The sequence below is a fragment of the Morus notabilis genome, unplaced genomic scaffold (genome assembly GCF_000414095.1).
Source record: "Morus notabilis unplaced genomic scaffold, ASM41409v2 Scaffold672, whole genome shotgun sequence".
NCBI lineage: Eukaryota > Viridiplantae > Streptophyta > Magnoliopsida > Rosales > Moraceae > Morus > Morus notabilis.
The window spans coordinates 75,789-96,758 of record NW_010367156.1 but is presented as its reverse complement, the minus strand read 5'-3'; the positions used below and the strand labels follow the sequence as shown (position 1 = coordinate 96,758).

General features: G+C 33.8%; 2 protein-coding genes across 3 annotated transcripts in view; one reads left to right on the top strand and one right to left on the bottom strand.

Annotated features, from left to right (window-relative positions):
* Positions 1 to 10,299: 10,299 nt before the first annotated feature.
* On the bottom strand, positions 10,300 to 17,464 carry LOC112094263 (uncharacterized protein At1g32220, chloroplastic). Of its 2 annotated transcripts, none has more exons than XM_024174731.1 (7): positions 17,200 to 17,464; positions 16,604 to 16,706; positions 16,250 to 16,338; positions 15,989 to 16,044; positions 11,781 to 11,927; positions 11,536 to 11,661; positions 10,300 to 10,854 (listed from the first exon to the last, which is right to left on the bottom strand). In XM_024174731.1, the coding sequence occupies exons 1-7, from the start codon at positions 17,325 to 17,327 to the stop codon at positions 10,562 to 10,564; spliced, it is 942 nt and encodes a 313-aa protein (XP_024030499.1). In that variant the 5' UTR covers positions 17,328 to 17,464; the 3' UTR covers positions 10,300 to 10,561. The 2 variants fall into 2 exon arrangements, with proteins under 2 accessions (XP_024030499.1, XP_024030500.1); XM_024174732.1 differs by having other exon boundaries at positions 16,604 to 16,697.
* Positions 17,465 to 19,656: 2,192 nt separating this feature from the next.
* LOC21387147 (dolichyl-diphosphooligosaccharide--protein glycosyltransferase subunit DAD1) overlaps positions 19,657 to 20,970 on the top strand; it is a 5,359-nt gene continuing 4,045 nt past the window's right edge. Inside the window, exons 1-2 of the mRNA XM_024174733.1 lie at positions 19,657 to 19,829; positions 19,903 to 19,950. Of these exons, the coding sequence (XP_024030501.1) occupies positions 19,746 to 19,829; positions 19,903 to 19,950 (132 nt within the window). The 5' untranslated portion in view covers positions 19,657 to 19,745. The remainder of the gene's footprint in view (positions 19,830 to 19,902; positions 19,951 to 20,970) is intronic.

Genomic DNA, 20,970 nt, shown 5'->3' with positions numbered 1-20,970 from the left:
AATCGATGAATGATAGTAATATTTAGAAAGAGGCCCTCATGTGGCAAGCCCGATATCATATAAAAGTTCATTATCTTTTTATGTGCAAACGAGTTTACTTGACGTCTACGAGGGTATTTTCACTCAAATTTTAACGGTCGTCGCTGTCGATTCGATACTACTCAATGCTTTGTTAAATTCAGGGAATGCATCAAATGCATATATATTTTTTCAATGGAATTTCTTGATGCGAAGGTCCAATGCAGGGCCTAGTTGTTTTTTGGGTAATTGATTTTGACCGTGGCGATCCAGCAAAAACAATGCCAAAATGATGCATATTTTCTGTTTTTTTTTTTTTTTTTTTTTTTTTTTTTTTTTTTTTTTTTTGCATACACCAACTGCTTCTCTTTCTGGGAATAGACTCTTGCATTTCTCATGACAGCTCTCTGGTTTCCGACATAACCCCATGGCTTACAAAGGTTCTAAATTTTCCTAACTTCTCTTTATGTTTCTTCTTCTAAGAGACCAAGATTCTGTGAATAAATAAATAAATGAATGTAATATATATATATATATATATATATATATATATATATATCTAGCTCATTTGTTCACTTACTTTCTCTAATCTTCATATTCATCTTTTTTTTTTTTTTGAAGAAAAAAATTTAGAAGTGGAAGATTTAAATTCTACACCTCTAGATAGAATGTGAAGAATTTCCGCTAAGCTACACCTATAATTACAATCTTCAGAGTTTTTGTGTTGTCTTGTTAATTTGCTTTATTATGGGTTAGAGGTTTGAGAAAATTAAGCTAATTATCATACATGGGTTGACTCATTCAATCAGAGAGTTCAAAGGTTCGTGTCACGTGATAAACTACTATAATGAATCACAATTCAATTGATTTTTCTTTTGGGACTAGTGCTAGGAATCCCAGTTTTTTACTTTAATTTTTTAGTACCAATTTACACGGTGGTGAGTTATCTTTTTTTTTCTCATGACAGCTCTCTGGTTTCCGACATAACCCCATGGCTTGTAAAGGTTCTAGACTTTCCTGACTTCTCTTTATGTTTCTTCTTCTAAAGGACCAAAATTCTGTCAATAAATAAATAAATGAAAGAATGTAATATATATATCTTGCTCATTTGTTCACTTACTTTCTCTAGTCTTCATATTCATCTTTTTTTTTTGAAGAAAAAAATTTGGGAGTGGAAGATTTAAATTCTACACCCAAGATAGAATGTGAATTATTTCCGCTAAGCTACACATATAATTACACTCTTCAGAGTTTTTGTGTTGTCTTGTTAATTTGCTTTATTAGGGGTTAGAGGTTTGAGAAAATTAAGCTAATTATCATACACGGGTTGACTCATTCAATCAGATAGTTCAAAGGTTCGTGTCACGTGATAAACTACTATAATGAATCACAATTCAATTGATTTTTCTTTTGGGACTAGTGCTAGGAATCCCAGTTTTTTATTTTAATTTTTTAATACCAATTTACACGGTGGTGAGTTATCTTTTTTTTGTCCCATGACAGCTCTCTAGTTTCCGACATAACCCCATGGCTTGCAAAGGTTCTAGACTTTCCTAACTTCTCTTTATGTTTCTTCTTCTAAGGGACCAAGATTCTGTCAATAAATAAATAAATAAATGAATGTAATATATATATATATATATATAGCTCATTTGTTAACTCACTTTCTCTAATTTTTTTTTTTTTTTTTTTTTGAAGAAGAAGAAAATAATTTGGGAGTGAAAGATTTAAATTCTACACCTCAAGATAGAATGTGAAGAATTTCTGCTAAGCTACACCTATAATTACACTCTTCAGAGTTTTTGTGTTGTCTTGTTAATTTGTTTTATTAGGAGTTAGAGATTTGAGAAAATCAAGCTAATTATCATACACGAGTTGACTCATTCAATCAGAGAATTCAAAGGTTCATGTCATGTGGTAAACTATTATAATGAATCACAATTCAATTGATTTTTCTTTTGGGACTAGTGCTAGGAATCCCAGTTTTTTACTTTAATTTTTTAGTACCAATTTACACGGTGGTGAGTTATCTTTTTTTTTCTCATGACAGCTCTCTGGTTTCCGACATAACCCCATGGCTTGTAAAGGTTCTAGACTTTCCTGACTTCTCTTTATGTTTCTTCTTCTAAGGGACCGAAATTCTGTCAATAAATAAATAAATGAAAGAATGTAATATATATATATATATATCTTGCTCATTTGTTCACTTACTTTCTCTAGTCTTCATATTCATCTTTTTTTTTTTGAAGAAAAAAATTTGGGAGTGGAAGATTTAAATTCTACACCCAAGATAGAATGTGAATTATTTCCGCTAAGCTACACATATAATTACACTCTTCAGAGTTTTTGTGTTGTCTTGTTAATTTGCTTTATTAGGGGTTAGAGGTTTGAGAAAATTAAGCTAATTATCATACACGGGTTGACTCATTCAATCAGATAGTTCAAAGGTTCGTGTCACGTGATAAACTACTATAATGAATCACAATTTAATTGATTTTTCTTTTGGGACTAGTGCTAGGAATCCCAGTTTTTTACTTTAATTTTTTAGTACCAATTTACACGGTGGTGAGTTATCTTTTTTTTTCTCATGACAGCTCTCTGGTTTCCGACATAACCCCATGGCTTGTAAAGGTTCTAGACTTTCCTGACTTCTCTTTATGTTTCTTCTTCTAAAGGACCAAAATTCTGTCAATAAATAAATAAATGAAAGAATGTAATATATATATCTTGCTCATTTGTTCACTTACTTTCTCTAGTCTTCATATTCATCTTTTTTTTTTGAAGAAAAAAATTTGGGAGTGGAAGATTTAAATTCTACACCCAAGATAGAATGTGAATTATTTCCGCTAAGCTACACATATAATTACACTCTTCAGAGTTTTTGTGTTGTCTTGTTAATTTGCTTTATTAGGGGTTAGAGGTTTGAGAAAATCAAGCTAATTATCATACACGAGTTGACTCATTCAATCAGAGAGTTCAAAGGTTCGTGTCATGTGATAAACTACTATAATGAATCACAATTCAATTGATTTTTCTTTTGGGACTAGTGCTAGGAATCCCAGTTTTTTACTAGAATGTGAAGAATTTCCGCTAAGCTACACCTATAACTACACTCTTCAGAGTTTTTGTGTTGTCTTGTTAATTTATTTTATTAGGAGTTAGAGATTTGAGAAAATCAAGCTAATTATCATACACGGGTTGACTCATTCAATCAGATAGTTCAAAGGTTCGTGTCACGTGATAAACTACTATAATGAATCACAATTCAATTGATTTTTCCTTTGGGACTAGTGCTAGGAATCCCAGTTTTTTACTAGAATGTGAAGAATTTCCGCTAAGCTACACCTATAACTACACTCTTCAGAGTTTTTGTGTTGTCTTGTTAATTTATTTTATTAGGAGTTAGAGATTTGAGAAAATCAAGCTAATTATCATACACGGGTTGACTCATTCAATCAGATAGTTCAAAGGTTCGTGTCACGTGATAAACTACTATAATGAATCACAATTCAATTGATTTTTCCTTTGGGACTAGTGCTAGGAATCCCAGTTTTTTACTAGAATGTGAAGAATTTCCGCTAAGCTACACCTATAACTACACTCTTCAGAGTTTTTGTGTTGTCTTGTTAATTTATTTTATTAGGAGTTAGAGATTTGAGAAAATCAAGCTAATTATCATACACGGGTTGACTCATTCAATCAGATAGTTCAAAGGTTCGTGTCACGTGATAAACTACTATAATGAATCACAATTCAATTGATTTTTCCTTTGGGACTAGTGCTAGGAATCCCAGTTTTTTACTAGAATGTGAAGAATTTCCGCTAAGCTACACCTATAACTACACTCTTCAGAGTTTTTGTGTTGTCTTGTTAATTTATTTTATTAGGAGTTAGAGATTTGAGAAAATCAAGCTAATTATCATACACGGGTTGACTCATTCAATCAGATAGTTCAAAGGTTCGTGTCACGTGATAAACTACTATAATGAATCACAATTCAATTGATTTTTCCTTTGGGACTAGTGCTAGGAATCCCAGTTTTTTACTAGAATGTGAAGAATTTCCGCTAAGCTACACCTATAACTACACTCTTCAGAGTTTTTGTGTTGTCTTGTTAATTTATTTTATTAGGAGTTAGAGATTTGAGAAAATCAAGCTAATTATCATACACGGGTTGACTCATTCAATCAGATAGTTCAAAGGTTCGTGTCACGTGATAAACTACTATAATGAATCACAATTCAATTGATTTTTCCTTTGGGACTAGTGCTAGGAATCCCAGTTTTTTACTAGAATGTGAAGAATTTCCGCTAAGCTACACCTATAACTACACTCTTCAGAGTTTTTGTGTTGTCTTGTTAATTTATTTTATTAGGAGTTAGAGATTTGAGAAAATCAAGCTAATTATCATACACGGGTTGACTCATTCAATCAGATAGTTCAAAGGTTCGTGTCACGTGATAAACTACTATAATGAATCACAATTCAATTGATTTTTCCTTTGGGACTAGTGCTAGGAATCCCAGTTTTTTACTAGAATGTGAAGAATTTCCGCTAAGCTACACCTATAACTACACTCTTCAGAGTTTTTGTGTTGTCTTGTTAATTTATTTTATTAGGAGTTAGAGATTTGAGAAAATCAAGCTAATTATCATACACGGGTTGACTCATTCAATCAGATAGTTCAAAGGTTCGTGTCACGTGATAAACTACTATAATGAATCACAATTCAATTGATTTTTCCTTTGGGACTAGTGCTAGGAATCCCAGTTTTTTACTAGAATGTGAAGAATTTCCGCTAAGCTACACCTATAACTACACTCTTCAGAGTTTTTGTGTTGTCTTGTTAATTTATTTTATTAGGAGTTAGAGATTTGAGAAAATCAAGCTAATTATCATACACGGGTTGACTCATTCAATCAGATAGTTCAAAGGTTCGTGTCACGTGATAAACTACTATAATGAATCACAATTCAATTGATTTTTCTTTTAGGACTAGTGCTAGGAATCTCAGTTTTTTACTTTAATTATTTAATACCAATTTACATAGTGGTGAGTTATCTTTTTTTTTTTCTCATGAAAGCTCTCTGGTTTCCGACATAACCCCATGACTTGTAAAGGTTCTAGACTTTCCTAACTTCTCTTTATGTTTGTTCTTCTAAGAGACCAAGATTTGGAGTGAAAGATTTAAATTCTACACCTCAAGATAGAATGTGAAGAATTTCCGCTAAGCCACACCTATAATTACACTCTTTAGAGTTTTTGTGTTGTCTTGTTAATTTATTTTATTAGGAGTTAGAGATTTGAGAAAATCAAGCTAATTATCATACACGAGTTGACTCATTCAATCAGAGAACTCAAAGGTTCATGTCACGTGGTAAACTATTATAATGAATCAAAATTCAATTGATTTTTCTTTTAGGACTAGTGCTAGGAATCTCAGTTTTTTACTTTAATTTTTTAATACCAATTTACATAGTGGTGAGTTATCTTTTTTTTTCTCATGACAGCTCTCTGGTTTCCGACATAACCCCATGGCTTGTAAAGGTTCTAGACTTTCCTGACTTCTCTTTATGTTTCTTCTTCTAAGGGACCAAGATTCTGTCAATAAATAAATAAATGAAAGAATGTAATATATATATCTTGCTCATTTGTTCACTTACTTTCTCTAGTCTTCATATTCATCTTTTTTTTTTGAAGAAAAAAATTTGGGAGTGGAAGATTTAAATTCTACACCCAAGATAGAATGTGAAGAATTTCCGCTAAGCTACACCTATAATTACACTCTTCAGAGTTTTTGTGTTGTCTTGTTAATTTGCTTTATTAGGGGTTAGAGGTTTGAGAAAATTAAGCTAATTATCATACACGGGTTGACTCATTCAATCAGATAGTTCAAAGGTTCGTGTCACGTGATAAACTACTATAATGAATCACAATTTAATTGATTTTTCTTTTGGGACTAGTGCTAGGAATCCCAGTTTTTTACTTTAATTTTTTAATACCAATTTACACGGTGGTGAGTTATCTTTTTTTTTTCCAATGACAGCTCTCTAGTTTCTTACATAACCCCATGGCTTGCAAAGGTTCTAGACTTTCCTAACTTCTCTTTATGTTTCTTCTTCTAAGGGACCAAGATTCTGTCAATAAATAAATAAATAAATGAATGTAATATATATATATATATAGCTCATTTGTTAACTTACTTTCTCTAATCTTCATATTCATCATTTTTTTTTGAAGAAGAAGAAAATAATTTGGGAGTGAAAGATTTAAATTCTACACCTCAAGATAGAATGTGAAGAATTTCTGCTAAGCTACACCTATAATTACACTCTTCAGAGTTTTTGTGTTGTCTTGTTAATTTGCTTTATTAGGGGTTAGAGGTTTGAGAAAATCAAGCTAATTATCATACACGGGTTGACTCATTCAATCAGATAGTTCAAAGGTTCGTGTCACGTGATAAACTACTATAATGAATCACAATTTAATTGATTTTTCTTTTGGGACTAGTGCTAGGAATCCCAGTTTTTTACTTTAATTTTTTAATACCAATTTACACGGTGGTGAGTTATCTTTTTTTTTTTCTCATGAAAGCTCTCTGGTTTCCCATGGCTTGTAAAGGTTCTAGACTTTCCTGACTTCTCTTTATGTTTCTTCTTCTAAGGGACCGAAATTCTGTCAATAAATAAATAAATGAAAGAATGTAATATATATATATATATATATATATATATTTGTTCACTTACTTTCTCTAATCTTCATATTCATCTTTTTTTTTTTTGAAGAAAAAAATTTGGGAGTGGAAGATTTAAATTCTACACCTCAAGATAGAATGTGAAGAATTTCCGCTAAGCTACACCTATAATTACACTCTTCAGAGTTTTTGTGTTGTCTTGTTAATTTGCTTTATTAGGGGTTAGAAGTTTGAGAAAATCAAGCTAACTATCATACACGGGTAGACTCATTTAATCAGAGAGTTCAATGGTTCGTGTCACATGGTAAACTATTATAGTGAATAACAATTCAATTGATTTTTCTTTTAGGATTAGTGCTAGAAATCCTAGTTTTTTACGTTAATTTTTTAATACCAATTTACATGGTGGTGAGTTATTTTTTTTCATTAGTGGATGTAATATTTTGTATAAATTTACGAGATACGTTAGAAGTTAAGTTCTAAGATTTTTTATTTTTTGAGAGAGAGAGAACTAAAGAATATATTTGTAACATATCATTGTTCAATTATTATTCTAGCCTCTATTTTGATAGTGCTTATAAATTAAGCAAGACAAGTGTATAAATGCGATTATGCGAGTGAAATCATAAACTCGGCCTCCCAAACTAGAATTTCGGATGACAAAAAGCAGTTACATTTCTATACAGTTTTGATGACAGTGATTAGGGGCAAAGTACTTCAATGTCAATAGTGTTGAAAAAAAAGCTACATGAAATATGAAGATGAAAAAAATGACAGTGAAAAATAAAGTAACTACTACATGAAAATTAGGCATCTGGCGTCAACCTTTAAACACATTCGAACACTCTTACGCCTGTTTGGTAAACTAGTTCAAATGGTTTCAACCAAAGAGGTTGTTCAAATCAGTGCTTAACAAATCTTTTTAAGTCTTGATTCAAACCATTTTTTTTTAATGTTTTGAATTAAAAATATATAAATAAAATTTGAGTTTATACCCTCCTTTATTTCCAAGTGACTTTGAACCAAAACTTGAACCACTTTTTTCAAAATTTTCATTTCAAACCACCATATTTTGAAACTGTTTACTAAACGAGAGTGAAACAGAAAAACATAAACATTACTACATTTGTATTAGGAGTTATATGAAAGCTTCAAACCGTTTATATCACAAACCTGAATCTGTTGTGAAGAAGATGAAGAGGATCATAATAACAACCAAGAAACGGACAGATTTGTGGCTCCTAGTCATTCTCACTACTAGTTCACATACAATAATTAGGAACATAAGCGATATTTATAGTATAGACTTCACTCTTTTTTTTTATAAGCTATATCCTATGCCCTAATGTTGTGTATTAAAATAATATGACAACACACGAAAAACATTTCGAAAAATATTGTCGGAGCTTGTTCTTCTCCTTTCTTTCTTTCTCTCTCCCTTATTTTTGTGTTGAAAAAACGCATCTTAGGACCAGCATTTTTCTTTAAACAAGCTTTTTCCACAGAATATAATTATATAAATGGGCAATGAGGAAGATGATGAAAGGCCGTAGACCCTTTTGTTCTTTTGAGTAAATGATAGGGCAATCTTCCTGCATATCATTCATTTTTTTTTCTGCCCCTTGTATGATTTGAAAAAATAAAAGAGAAATACTAAACTTACTTTTAAAAATGTATGAGTCTTGATTTTTACCTTATATTCTTAATTAATATCATTTCGACTAATATAGGCTACGTTTGTTTCATAATTCAAGTTGAGAACTTGAGTAGTGTATGTGAAGGAAAATACTGTAGCAAAAATGTTGAATTTGAATTTTTGTGAGAAAAAACACTATAGTAATAAAATTGAGTTGTAAAAAGAACAAGACCATAATTATTTGACTAAAAAATATTAATCAAGAATAAAGATATAAATCTAGACTCATTCCCCTTTTGAATAATTAGTTGACATTCCTATAAAGTATATTCTTTACGAAATATTTTAGTGGTAATTGCTAGCTTAGCTTCGCAGTAAAAGTATATCTATCCATAAAAATTTCTTCCCCTCAATTTTCTCTTTCCTTTTTTTTTTTTTTAGAAAAAAAGATACATCTTCATTATATAAACATTATAGCAGTTAGTGTTTTCCTTAACTAAATAAATAACTGGTAGCAGTTAGTTTTTTCAAGTATTATTCATAAATATTAGCACATCCTTAGAAAACACATATTGCATGCACGATGCTATCTATATTTAGAGCCTGGCAGGCTAGAATTCAACAGATTCTCCACTTCTCTTAAATAGGACAAGGTTGCAGAAAAAAAAAAAAAAAACAATTGTATTCAATACAATATTTATATGACTAATCAATGACAGTTACACACTAGAGTTGAGTAATTAACAGAAATGACTTTAAGATGACACGAATTTAAATTTGAAAAATAAAGTGAGAGATCTACATGAAAGTGAAATTAAGATTCTGTTTATTTCACTGATTCGAGTTTAGAATTTGAATTTTATTACAGTAAAAAGCTCTAAAAAATAGTCAGATTTAATTTTATAAAAAGCTATCACATAAAATCAGATCTCAACTAAAATTAAAAACTCAAATTAACGAACTAAATGGATACTAAAATAAAATCTGTTAAGCAACTCCTCACACCACAAGGGTCAAAATCATGGATTGCTTGAAACCACCCTCAAAGCGTACGCACTTTGTGCACTTCTAACTCGCTTTCCTTTACCACACGATCCAATATAGATACAAGTACAACTCATGGTATCGCAGAGCCTTGCATTCTGAATCACATGCTAAAGGAAGGAACGTGTATTTGGAGAGCTTCTAGGCCCAACCACAGATGGACCATGGCGGAGCCAATAAGGGAGGAGCCACACCTTCTCACGAGTAGACAGCTGCTCCATTTAAATTTTGTTTTATCTTTCAATTTCGAATGCGCATTTTGTTAAAATTTGTTTATTACCTCCCATAAAAATATGAAATTATATACGTTTATTTTTCTTCAAAAAATATGAAACAAAATCTCAAACTATATAACTACTCTTTATTATCCAATTTTCTAACTCCGTCCCTGAAGCCAATAGTACACAAAACAAATAAATAAAAGTTTTGTTCATTTTATTCGTTCAAGTTGAAATTTTGAGTTAAAAAGTTAATTTATGTTAGTAAAAACGTTGTAATAAAAAAAATTAAATTTGAAATTTTTTAAAAGAAAACATTATAACAAAAACTTAAATTGTGAGTCAAATTAGTAAAAAGAAAGAACGAGTCAAAAAGTGAATCAAGTTAAAATTCTCCATCATTTGTGACCAAGATATTAATGATTATTATTATTATTATTAACAAGACTAGTAGTAAAATCTTTCAACAGTTTATAATAAAATTTCAGTAGAAGTCCGTGCCCCCAAGTGACTTCAATTTGACTTTTGCCACTGCACACATATATTGAAAGCAAATAAAATTTATTTTCCCTTGCTTGAAATTTAATAAAATAATTTCTTAAGTTGTCACATACTAGTCAAATTCCTAGGCAATCTTCAAAGTCTAATGCGTGAAAAATTTGAGACCCATGTAACATATCAGAAGACCAATTATAAACATGAGATTCAAGTGCCTTTCAGTCTCTAGATGCTAATTATGGCCGTAAGCTTACACTTCAATTGCTCATACAAGTCATCTTCCAAGAAAACATACTACACCATCACATATACATTACAGCAAATTCAAATTTTAATCTACTATTTTTCGGAAAAAGAAAAAAGAAAAAAGAAAAGTAAAAGGTCCTGCCTCAAGACAGTTTGCAAATCAGCTTAACATTTTAACCCCACAATCAAGGGTTGAAGAACCAGTGCCTATGTGACACTCAAAACCTTCACCTTTTGCGCAGCTTCTTTGATTTGTTCAATGGAATAGACGCCGAAGAAATCGTCATCGGTTATTGCATTGATCACGGCAAGCGCAACATCATCGACACTGACCGGTGGAGCTAGGAGCAGATCAGAAGCTGGAAGAGAGCTTAACGGTCTTGTGAAGTTTTCGGTAGCTTGCAGTATTCTCTCCAGTGGTTCTCCTATCAAATCCAATGGAATCTCAAAGCCATCTACCCTCCTTTTCCCGTATATGAAGCCGGGTCTCAACACGACACCTGCACAAGTTCAATTAGGAAAAAAGAAAAAGAAAAAAAAGGGCGGGAAATTTGGATAGGAGTTAGAAAGAAGCTAAGTACCTTTTTAGACATAAATAAGATTTTCTTTTTGTCATAGTTAATGAAGATATTTAAAACAAAATAAAATAAGAAGAGGAAAAAGAAATAAGAGAAAAAGTTCATTAAAAACTCCAAAAGAACTCTCCATATTTTTATGGAAGCTCTTCAAAGAGAAGCCCTTTAGGTTTGGCTTTCTTGGAAGAGCTTCACAACAACTAGAACTTATAAACATAGGCATGTTTGGCGGCATTACTTCCTAAAAGCTGCTTTCACTTCTTGGGACCAAAAGCTACTTTTCGGACTGTTTGGATAACTTTTCGCAAGAGCTTGCTTCCAAAAGCTTCCAGTCAAAGTCACAGACTCCATTATAAACTTCGCCATAACATTTTTCTTGTTTATTTGAAACATATATTATGTTTGCTTTATAAAGTTTCACCCCCCACCACCTTTATAAAAGATAGCTCATACACTAACGGAGAAGCCATAGCCGAGCGAGTATATGTTTCCAGCAGTAAGACTATTAAGCAGAGACGCAGATTCCTTGTTTCAGAAAATCAGTTTACTGAGTTGTTTATTATTATTATTATTATTTAAGAAAATAAGAATGTTTTATGTTACTACCAGAATTGGGATATTTGGAGAGGACTTCTGATTCTGCTTTCCTCTTTCCTGTGAAGTATGCAGATGAAAGTAAGAATGATGGCAGATTGTAGTCATGCACTGATATGAAGATGAATTTGGGAATCCCTGCCAGACAGAGAGAAAAAAAAAGGTTATAGAAACGCAAGATGGAAGACAGTTACAAATGAAGAAACATTAAGATCCTAATGTTGTGAATTATACAATTCTACAATATAGTCACTTACCATAATCCTTAGCAGCATCGACAGCAACAAGATTTGCCTCACCATTAATTCTCTGCATCTGTTCCTCATTGCCAAAACCCCCGATTGTCGAAACCACTGCAGTAGCCCCAGGAAGTACTTCATCCCAGTTTAAGTAGAAAACATCCCCTGCATATCAGGTTATTTCAAAATAAGAATTTTATGCATATCCAAGCCAATACTATGCAAATGCAACATGTCCTCACACGTGCAAAAAGCTCAGAAATTGTAAGGAAGTCTTGATGATGACCATGGGGCGCATAATTGAGCTGGCTCCATGATCAATTGGAATAAAGTGCTGGTCGAGCTAAGGCCATATCATGTTAAGGCGCAAATGGATTTTGCAGGTCAGTAAGCTTATGCATCTCAATGAACTGCGAATATATCGTGTTAGGTTTCAAAATCAGAAATCTTATCTTATTTGAATATTAACATGATAATTAAATATTTAAGGGGAAACGCCAAACTTTTTGTAGCTCTACACCCGCCACTCGAAAGAAGAATAGTTTCAATGGAACGCTAACACCAATTTCAGTTAGTAGTAAGCCATATGGTGATCTGTTGCTCTGCTAATCATCTCCTACTGCACAACTTTGGAGCACCTATAACATTGTCTGGCTGGCCAGATTGCTATCATACTGATTCTCACAGTAAGCCATATGATGAAGAACGAGATTAGAATGTTGAATTTAAATTTTTATGGTTATGTTAGGAACCTGATTCTCACAGCTCAATATTCACACAAAATAACAAGAATAGAAGGCAATCAGAGTAGTTTTATTGATCATCACCAACACTAGCTCATAGAATTTTACAACCAAACTAAGAAAAACGTAAAGAAAGCTTAGGATAGACTGGAGTATTCGATGACTCCGGAGAACTCCTAACTTTGATAGTATTCGAGAGACCACCGCTCTCCTTAATCTCAGTCTCCCAAAACTCTCAAAATCACAACATCCCTCTAGTGAGCTACTACGCCCTTTATTTATACTAATTCCTACTAACTATACCAACCCACTAACCAAACAAGTTCCCAAGTCATTAACGGATCCTAACATTACCCCCGCCCCAAAGAAACACCTTGTCCTCAAGGTGTTAAATAATCGCAGCCGTGTGACTCCACTTCCTTCCAATCTTGATGAGCTTGGATCTTAGAACGTCACACTTTTGTTTGGAGCTGAAATTGAGAACCACTTTAAAGGCAGCGAAACCATGAAGCTCAGCCTCAAAATCATCCTTGTAGCAATGGAAGACCTTGTTGGTCAGCTCAAACAATTCATTTATAACAAAAACCTTCCTCGCACAAGCGTTATCTTGTTGCACTGCATGTTCCACCACGCCAGAGGAAGCTGCCTTGTTGTTTGTCAGAACATCAACAATGGGGGGCAGCTACAAGTGTACACTCTCTATTCCTTTGTCAACAGCTCCAGAATTGCTGCAAACAGAATCAAATTCATCTTTTAAAATACAAGAATGGACTCCATTGTTAACTTCTTTCACTGGTGCAGCAAACTCCAACTCTATAGTAACATCCTTGGAAAATTTTGATGTCATTGACATCTTGTTTCCCATATCTTGAAGCCCATCATTACTAGCACCAGATTGAAAATCAACTTCATTTTCAATGCCTTGGTCCACCTTGCCCTCAAAATTCTTCATAGTCAAGTCTCCTTGAATATCTATTTGATCTGAAACATATGTTGTTTGAGCTGGAAGCAACCTGCTTGAACTGCCTACCACTTGCTCTTTATCGACTTCTAATTTTGTAATGACAACTCTCTCTAAAACCGAATTTGAAATCTCTTTCTCAGGTTTGGCAAAGTACCTTGAATTGTCGTCTATAGTCAGCCATAATATCCTCTTGACGTTTCACCAAGAAACTCTCATGTAAGGCCTCATCGGATGACAATCTGAAATGCTTAAGCAGATGAGTCTTCAATTCATTCCAACTGTAGAACGAGCAACGAGCATCCTGCCATCGATACCAAGCCAAAGCATCACCTTTCATAACCATTTCAACAGCTTGGATTTTCTCACTGTTCGTCATTCTATAGAACAAAAAGTATCGTTCAGCTCTAAAAACTGACCCATCAGGGTCTTCTCCGGCGAAAAATGGCATATCCATTTGCTAAAATCGTTGATCTGTTCGGCCCTCCCATAAGGTGTCGTGCCACCTTTCCCTCTCCCTACTCGAAACCCTTGGATTGATTTTGACTCCAAATCGAGAAAACCCAACTCGCTCTCTCAAATCAAACTGTAAAACCCAATCTCCCTCACCCAACTCAGATCGCCCAGACCCAGCCCCATTCATGCCTGAAGATCCAGTCCATATATGGCTGGAAATTGGCTCTAATCTTGTTGTAAGTTCGAGGCCCAACCCAAACATCACCGGAATCAGTCTCAATCACATCAGAATCGCAAATCCCAGACCTAGGGCCACCGGAATTTCGAGACCCAATCCTAATTTTGCCGGAATCCGCCCAAATCAGGCCAACTCGCGTGACCTAGTCCGAATTCAGCCGGAATTAGCCTCAGAAGCACCGGAATCGCGACACCCGGTCCAAATCTGGCCGGAATCACCTTCGAACGCACCGGGATCGCAAAACCCAACCCCATCTACGCTCGATCCCGTCGCAAATCTACTGTCGTTCACTTCATATCTAGTTGATCTAGCTCCGGGTCGCGAAAAATCGCTCCAAACAGTTCGCATCTCCACCTTTGTCCCACGCCAACGTGAATCGCCCATCTCAGGTCGCATCTCTGGCGTCGTTTGCCGGCGTTGGATTTGCAGACCAGTTCGCATCAGCCAAGGGCCGTCGTTCTTCTCATATATGAACGTCTCAACACGAGATCGCAACAAACGGCTCCAATCTTCATCAATCTCGTGTGATTTCGGATCTGGCCGTCTTCCCTCCATCGTCGCTCGCCAGCACAGTTCGTACAGTCAGCGGCTCTGGTTCTCGAAACCCCACGATTCCAGACTCTTCTCACCTTTTTTTTTGCAATTTTTTTTTCCACAGTTTTTTTTTTCCTGAGAATCGATTGCTCTAATACCAAATTGTTATGAACCTGATTCTCACAGCTCAATATTCACACAAAAGAACAAGAATAGAAGGCAATCAGAGTAGTTTTATTGATCATCACCAACACTAGCTCATAGCATTTAACAACCAAACTAAGAAAAACGTAAAGAAAGCTTAGGATAGACTGGAGTATTCGAGGACTCCGGAGAACTCCTAACTTTGATGGTATTCGAGATACCACTAGCTCTCCCTAATCTCAGTCTCCGAAAACTCTCAAAATCACAACCTCCCTCTAGTGAGCTACTACGTCCTTTATTTATACTAATTCCTACTAACTATACCAGCCCACTAACCAAACAAGTTCCCAAGTCATTAACGGATCCTAACAGGTTATCTATTAGGATTCATTTTATATTTAGTATTTAAGATTCGAATCTAAGATTATGTTTATCTCTTAGGATTATTTAGAATTTAGTAAAATTCATTCCTTTATTACTTCTATTTCTATAGATACTGTCCTGGTTGAAATTTCAATAGAAGGATGATGATTCATGATTTCATGTATGCATATTGAGATTTCGAGTTTCCTTCCTCTTGTCTTCAGTTCTTATTCTTCTCTTGAATCTTCTGTTTTCTCTCCTTTTGGTTCTATTTCTCTCTCCCTAGTGGTTCCATGTCTCTCCTTGGTTCTATCTCTCCCGCCGTTACATCACTTATCTTCATATCCTTAGAAAGACTCTAATACATAAAAGGTTTCTAAGGTAACCTTGTCAGACCTAATTTAGTTTGCAACCTTGTCAGACCTAATTTAGTTTGCAACCTTGTCAGTACTCAGTTGTCACCATCACCATCAACAATACGAAGCTCCTACAGCTATGGATTGGAAACTAAAAGAATTGTATATTATGAGGAATCCAGGTCAATGGAGATATAGCTAAGCAGTTTATTCGTAGAAGCAGAAATTTCTACAGAACCACCCTCAAAAGTGTTGTTTTAACGTTACTATGGTGAATTTTATTTCCATTGAGAAAAATACCATGTTAGTTTCCGAAAATTAGCATCCAAAATCTTATCTTCTTGGAATAGAGTTCCTGAATGAACAACTAAATGAATCCACAATATAAATTCTAAGAACCTATTTATAGGAGAATGAAGAATAAAACATGCCTGGTATCCAAGTAACCTGATCTACCCATGAACCAGGATACGTTGGACGGCCTGACCTGTGAATTGAACAAAGTTTCAGATTTCAGACATATAAAATGGCATTCAAATGATGTAATAATGTCAAATTTCAATACATGTCTTGCCCAGCTTCTTAGAGTACTTCTACAAGGATCCACACATATAGAAACGGTCATATTAAATCATCAAGAACTCAAAACACATGCAATTGTGTTGAAACCAAAACTGGAATTTGTATATCACCTGCTTACACTAACAACCTCTATGCCCTTGGATACGGCAGCCTTGCAAATAGCCGAACCAACAAAGCCACTGCCTCCTAAGACCACAATCTACTAAGAAGAGCATCTTGGTGAGAAACATATTTTACTACAAAATGTCACAAAATGCATTCATAAGCTATGATTTTCAACAAGTGGTTACGTGCGTGAGTATGTGAGTATGTGCACGTGATGACAGATACAAATCCTGGTGGTTTTATTTCTTGGTAGTAAAGTGAAAGCAATAGACCCCAACATCATATCAATATTATATATATGTGTGTGTGTGTGTGTATCATTTCCAACAAAAGAAAATATTGAAAGAAATTGTGCATACCCTTTCAGTCCTAACATTAGCCACAACATCTATTGGAGCAGAATAGGAGTCCTCTTTTGTGCTTGCCTCTGCATAACTGCATCTCACACCCAACCTGCTTAAGCTAGCCGACAAAAAAAAATGGTGAAAATAACTTCACTTTTAATTCATACTACAAGAACTTGAGACAACTGTTCAATTCACAAAAAGAATGGTCTAATAGCATAATAAACATAGCAGAACTAGAAGATGCTGCTTTATATATATATATATATATATAGTCTAAAATTGTAGCATATTCCCCGATGAAAAAAAGAAGAAAAATATAGAAAGCATATACCAATATTGTTCAAAATTTTCTCCATATCTAAGTTAAGCACGAGTAAATAGAATTGCCCAGAAAAACCCCAAGAGAAAAAAAGGTAACTTGGTGAAGTCCGAAGACCCACATGAAGAGCCAAAACAAAAAGGGGGGGAAATTACAAACCCCATAAACAAATAAAGAAACCCCTTTTTTTGTGCAAAAATCTTATGTTTTACAATAAAGTTTCGACATTTAAAAGAAGTAAATGGAAATGGATATGCGCAAAAAGTGCCCAAAAAGTGTGTGTTTGCACCTGTATTGTGTGTGGGAGAGAGAAAGAGGTGAGCGGTTATGGAGGAGAGAAGTGAGGCGAGTGGGAAAGGAAGAAGCTCTGGGAAGGAGAGAGGAAGGAGGCGTTTGGGTGGCCAGAAACGACGCCATTTTTTTGGAATCAAGAATTACAGGAAATGGGAATTGGAATGGGAGGTGCTGAGAAGTTTTACCGGTGTTCGTTCGGTGGCACAAACCTAAACGTGATTCCTTCTAGAATAGTACTTGCTTGGTGTGGAAATGATATGATTTCCTATGATGTGGCTGATAATAATGACAAGTAGAGACGAGTTTGAGTGGCGTTTTTAGAACTTTTAACAATCGTTTATTTCATAAATTTAAATTTAAATTTTAAATTTTTTTATAGTAAAAAATTTTAAAAAATATTTATATTTAATTTTTTTATTATAGTAAGGTATTCTCACATAAATTATATATCAACTCAAATCATAAATCATATATCAATTTAAATTAAAAATTTAAATTTATGAACTAAACAGACCATAAATCACTGTTTAACTACAGTAATGTAAACTCATAGCATTCACATTCGTGTTAAGAGGGTCATGCTGGCCTTTACCAAGAAAAAAATTTGTGCCTAGAAATGTTGAACATGAAAAAATAATACTCATCTTCAAATTTAGATAAGCGATGATAAATATTAGTATCACTTTTTTTATTACTTTATTTATTCACTGTTTGACCCATTAACTGATCCGACTCCAATACCATTATCTTATTTTCTATTTAAATAATAATATATCATGTTAGTTGAGTTCATGTGTCAAACAGTGAATCGAGATAGTGATAAAAAGAGTAACAGAATAAGTGATATTAGCATTTCTCCGTAACCGATACTAGAGGTTCTTTTCTTTGTTATTTTTCTAAAAGGCATATTTCATTAAAGAAAACACAGATTAGAATGTGAATGAACTCATGCAGTGCAAGGTAAAACTCTCAATTAAGATCGATTTCATCAATAATCTAACAATTGGTAGAATGTATACCAGAAGTACGAGAACAGGAAGTACCTCAACACATCAAGAACAAGCTCACAAAAAGTTCTTTTTACCAAAACTCTAAATCAATATAAATGTTCGATTGATTGAGAGTCACAACGATATAGCACAAAGGTCACTGCATAGATACGATGCTAAAGACAAAATAAAGACCCGAAAGATGGGGAGACCACCTATGTTGTTTCAATAAAAAGTCAAAAAATAAATAAAACAACGCTAGAACCTAAACAACGAAAAGAGCACCATAGTTATTAACAAGCACAAAACTAACAAAAATAGGTAAATCCCAAAAGATTACAGTGAAATCTCTGATGATGAGCTGACCACTACTGAGAATGGCACAAGAAAGCCACGATACAATCAGTGAGCCAAAGAAGACTGGGAAGAATGTTGGTCTCCAACACGAGATAACCATCAATAATTACCCACCACTGCCAACCAAAAAGAGCGTCATCAGCTCAAATCCGCCACCCCACAAAAACCAATATCCCCAAGAAGAAAACGACACCAAGCACCAAGAAACGCCATCAGCCCTCAGAAAGAAAAGGTTGTCTTTCAACCTACTTCGCCTGATGAACAACCAAACTGTTTGGACCTTAAAGACGCCACCGCTCGAGTATGGCCAGAAAAAGGCCCGCATCAGACCAAACCACCCCCAAACACTCGCATCGAGCAATCCTAAAAACTTATATCACATCATTTAAGTACACTCCGATAGAGTTAGGAGTCCGGAGATTATAATCGTATTAGAGTTTTGAATTTGCGTCATATATTTGAAATTTTTTATTCAAAAGAAGCGAAACTAAGTTACAAAAAACTAAAAGTATAACTTTAAAGCAAAAAGAAAAAAAAAATTATGGTATAAGTTCAAAAATATTTACAAAAAAATGGTATGTTACCTAAATTTTTTTATTTGTGCTTGAGTTTTTCAGTAGAAATGTCGTTTTATGAAATTAGTAAGTTAATACATCCACATTCGATAATATCAAATAACTATCTCATCCTATTCTTTTAAAAAATCATACATATTATATTTTTGACCTCTCTAATATAAAATTTCCTTTAACTGAAGAAGTTATTCTCACTCGTGTCTTTTATTTTAGAGTCATTTTCATTTTATATAATTCAAAAGTTATTTTTCAATTTTAATATGAGAGATCAAAACTGTAATATACATATATATATATATATATATTCAGCAATTAATTGGCCAAAATAAAAAAAAAATTCAGGATTAATATTGTTAACAACCCCGAATATATATATATATATATTCAGCAATTAATTGGCCAAAATAAAAAAAAAAATTCAGGATTAATATTGTTAACAACCCCGAAAAAAAAAAGAAAAAGAAAAAGAAAAGAAAAGCGAGCTTGAAATGACGATATTGGACAAGGGATTGGAAAGAGGGGTTTAATATGGAGCCTGAAGTAACCGGATATCCGCCGAGGCAGAAAAACAAAACAGTGTTGATTGTAGAAGCAGACGACGACCAAACCGAAAGTCCGCCATGGCCAGATCGACAAGCAAGGACGCTCAAGCTCTCTTCCATTCCCTCCGTTCCGCTTATTCCGCCACACCCACTAACCTCAAGGTCTCTCTCTCTCTCTCTCTCTCTCTCTCACCTCCAAAGTCGTGGTTTTTACGCACTTTTCCTCCTCCTGCAGATCATCGATCTATACGTCGTTTTCGCTGTCCTCACAGCTTGTATTCAGGTACTTTTCGAATTATAAATATATTTTGCATTTTTGTGTTCTGGGAATATAAATTATTTGAAAAAGAAAAAAAGAAAGATCTTTACTTGATGCGAATTGATTAGTTGTGGAAATTGATGCCTGACCAATATAAAGAATTTGAAATTGGATGTGAATGTGTCTGAATTGTTTCTCACTAAATGGTTTTGTTGGCCTTTCAGTTTTAGATCATGATTTTGACTTATGTGTCTCTGTGATTATTGTTGGATGCTTATAAATTTGTGGGCAAAAGGTTAATTGAAGAATTAAGTATAGCATTGTGAGATGTTGAAAAGACTCAATTTAGAGCTTTCAGATCTTGTTTTGTTTTGATTTTTTTCTTGATTTGCACCCAAAAAATTTGGCTAGAATGTCCAATTCCCCATTTGCAAAAGTCTTTGAATTGCTTGGTTAGCTTGCTACTTGCTTCTATTCTTTTTCTAAGTTAAGGTAAATTAACTGTTTTTTGGTGCTTTCTTTTTTTATCATAATTTTTGAACAATTGAATACTTGTTTGCGTTGAACTTTTATTCTGGTAATAGGTTTGTCGATTGCTCTATCAGTCATGTAGTTAAGAAATATTCTTTCAATGGTGACAAAAATCCACTTACAAATGAAAAAAGAACAAGATGTCCTCAAGCAAAAAAAACCGATGATAAGACCCGTATAATAAGGAAAGGGTTTAAAGAATGAAACAGAATCTGGAAGAATATGGAATTCTCATTACTGAAAACTACTTGCAGTTCACTACTATAAATAGTAGTTGTTATAACAACTAATTCACTCAATAGCCAATTAAGGCTGTACACGTGTATAACAAACTTAATAACCATCTTAGCTAAACGTTTTGCCTCAACACTGTATAATTAGGCCCCCGTCACATCTTTCCAATTAAGAACAATTAAGGAAAATGGAAAGCCTTTGAAGGCTTTTATCAATTGACAACACACACAATGAAGCTAAAACCTTCAACAAAAGTTCTTCTTAGAAATTGACTGTTAC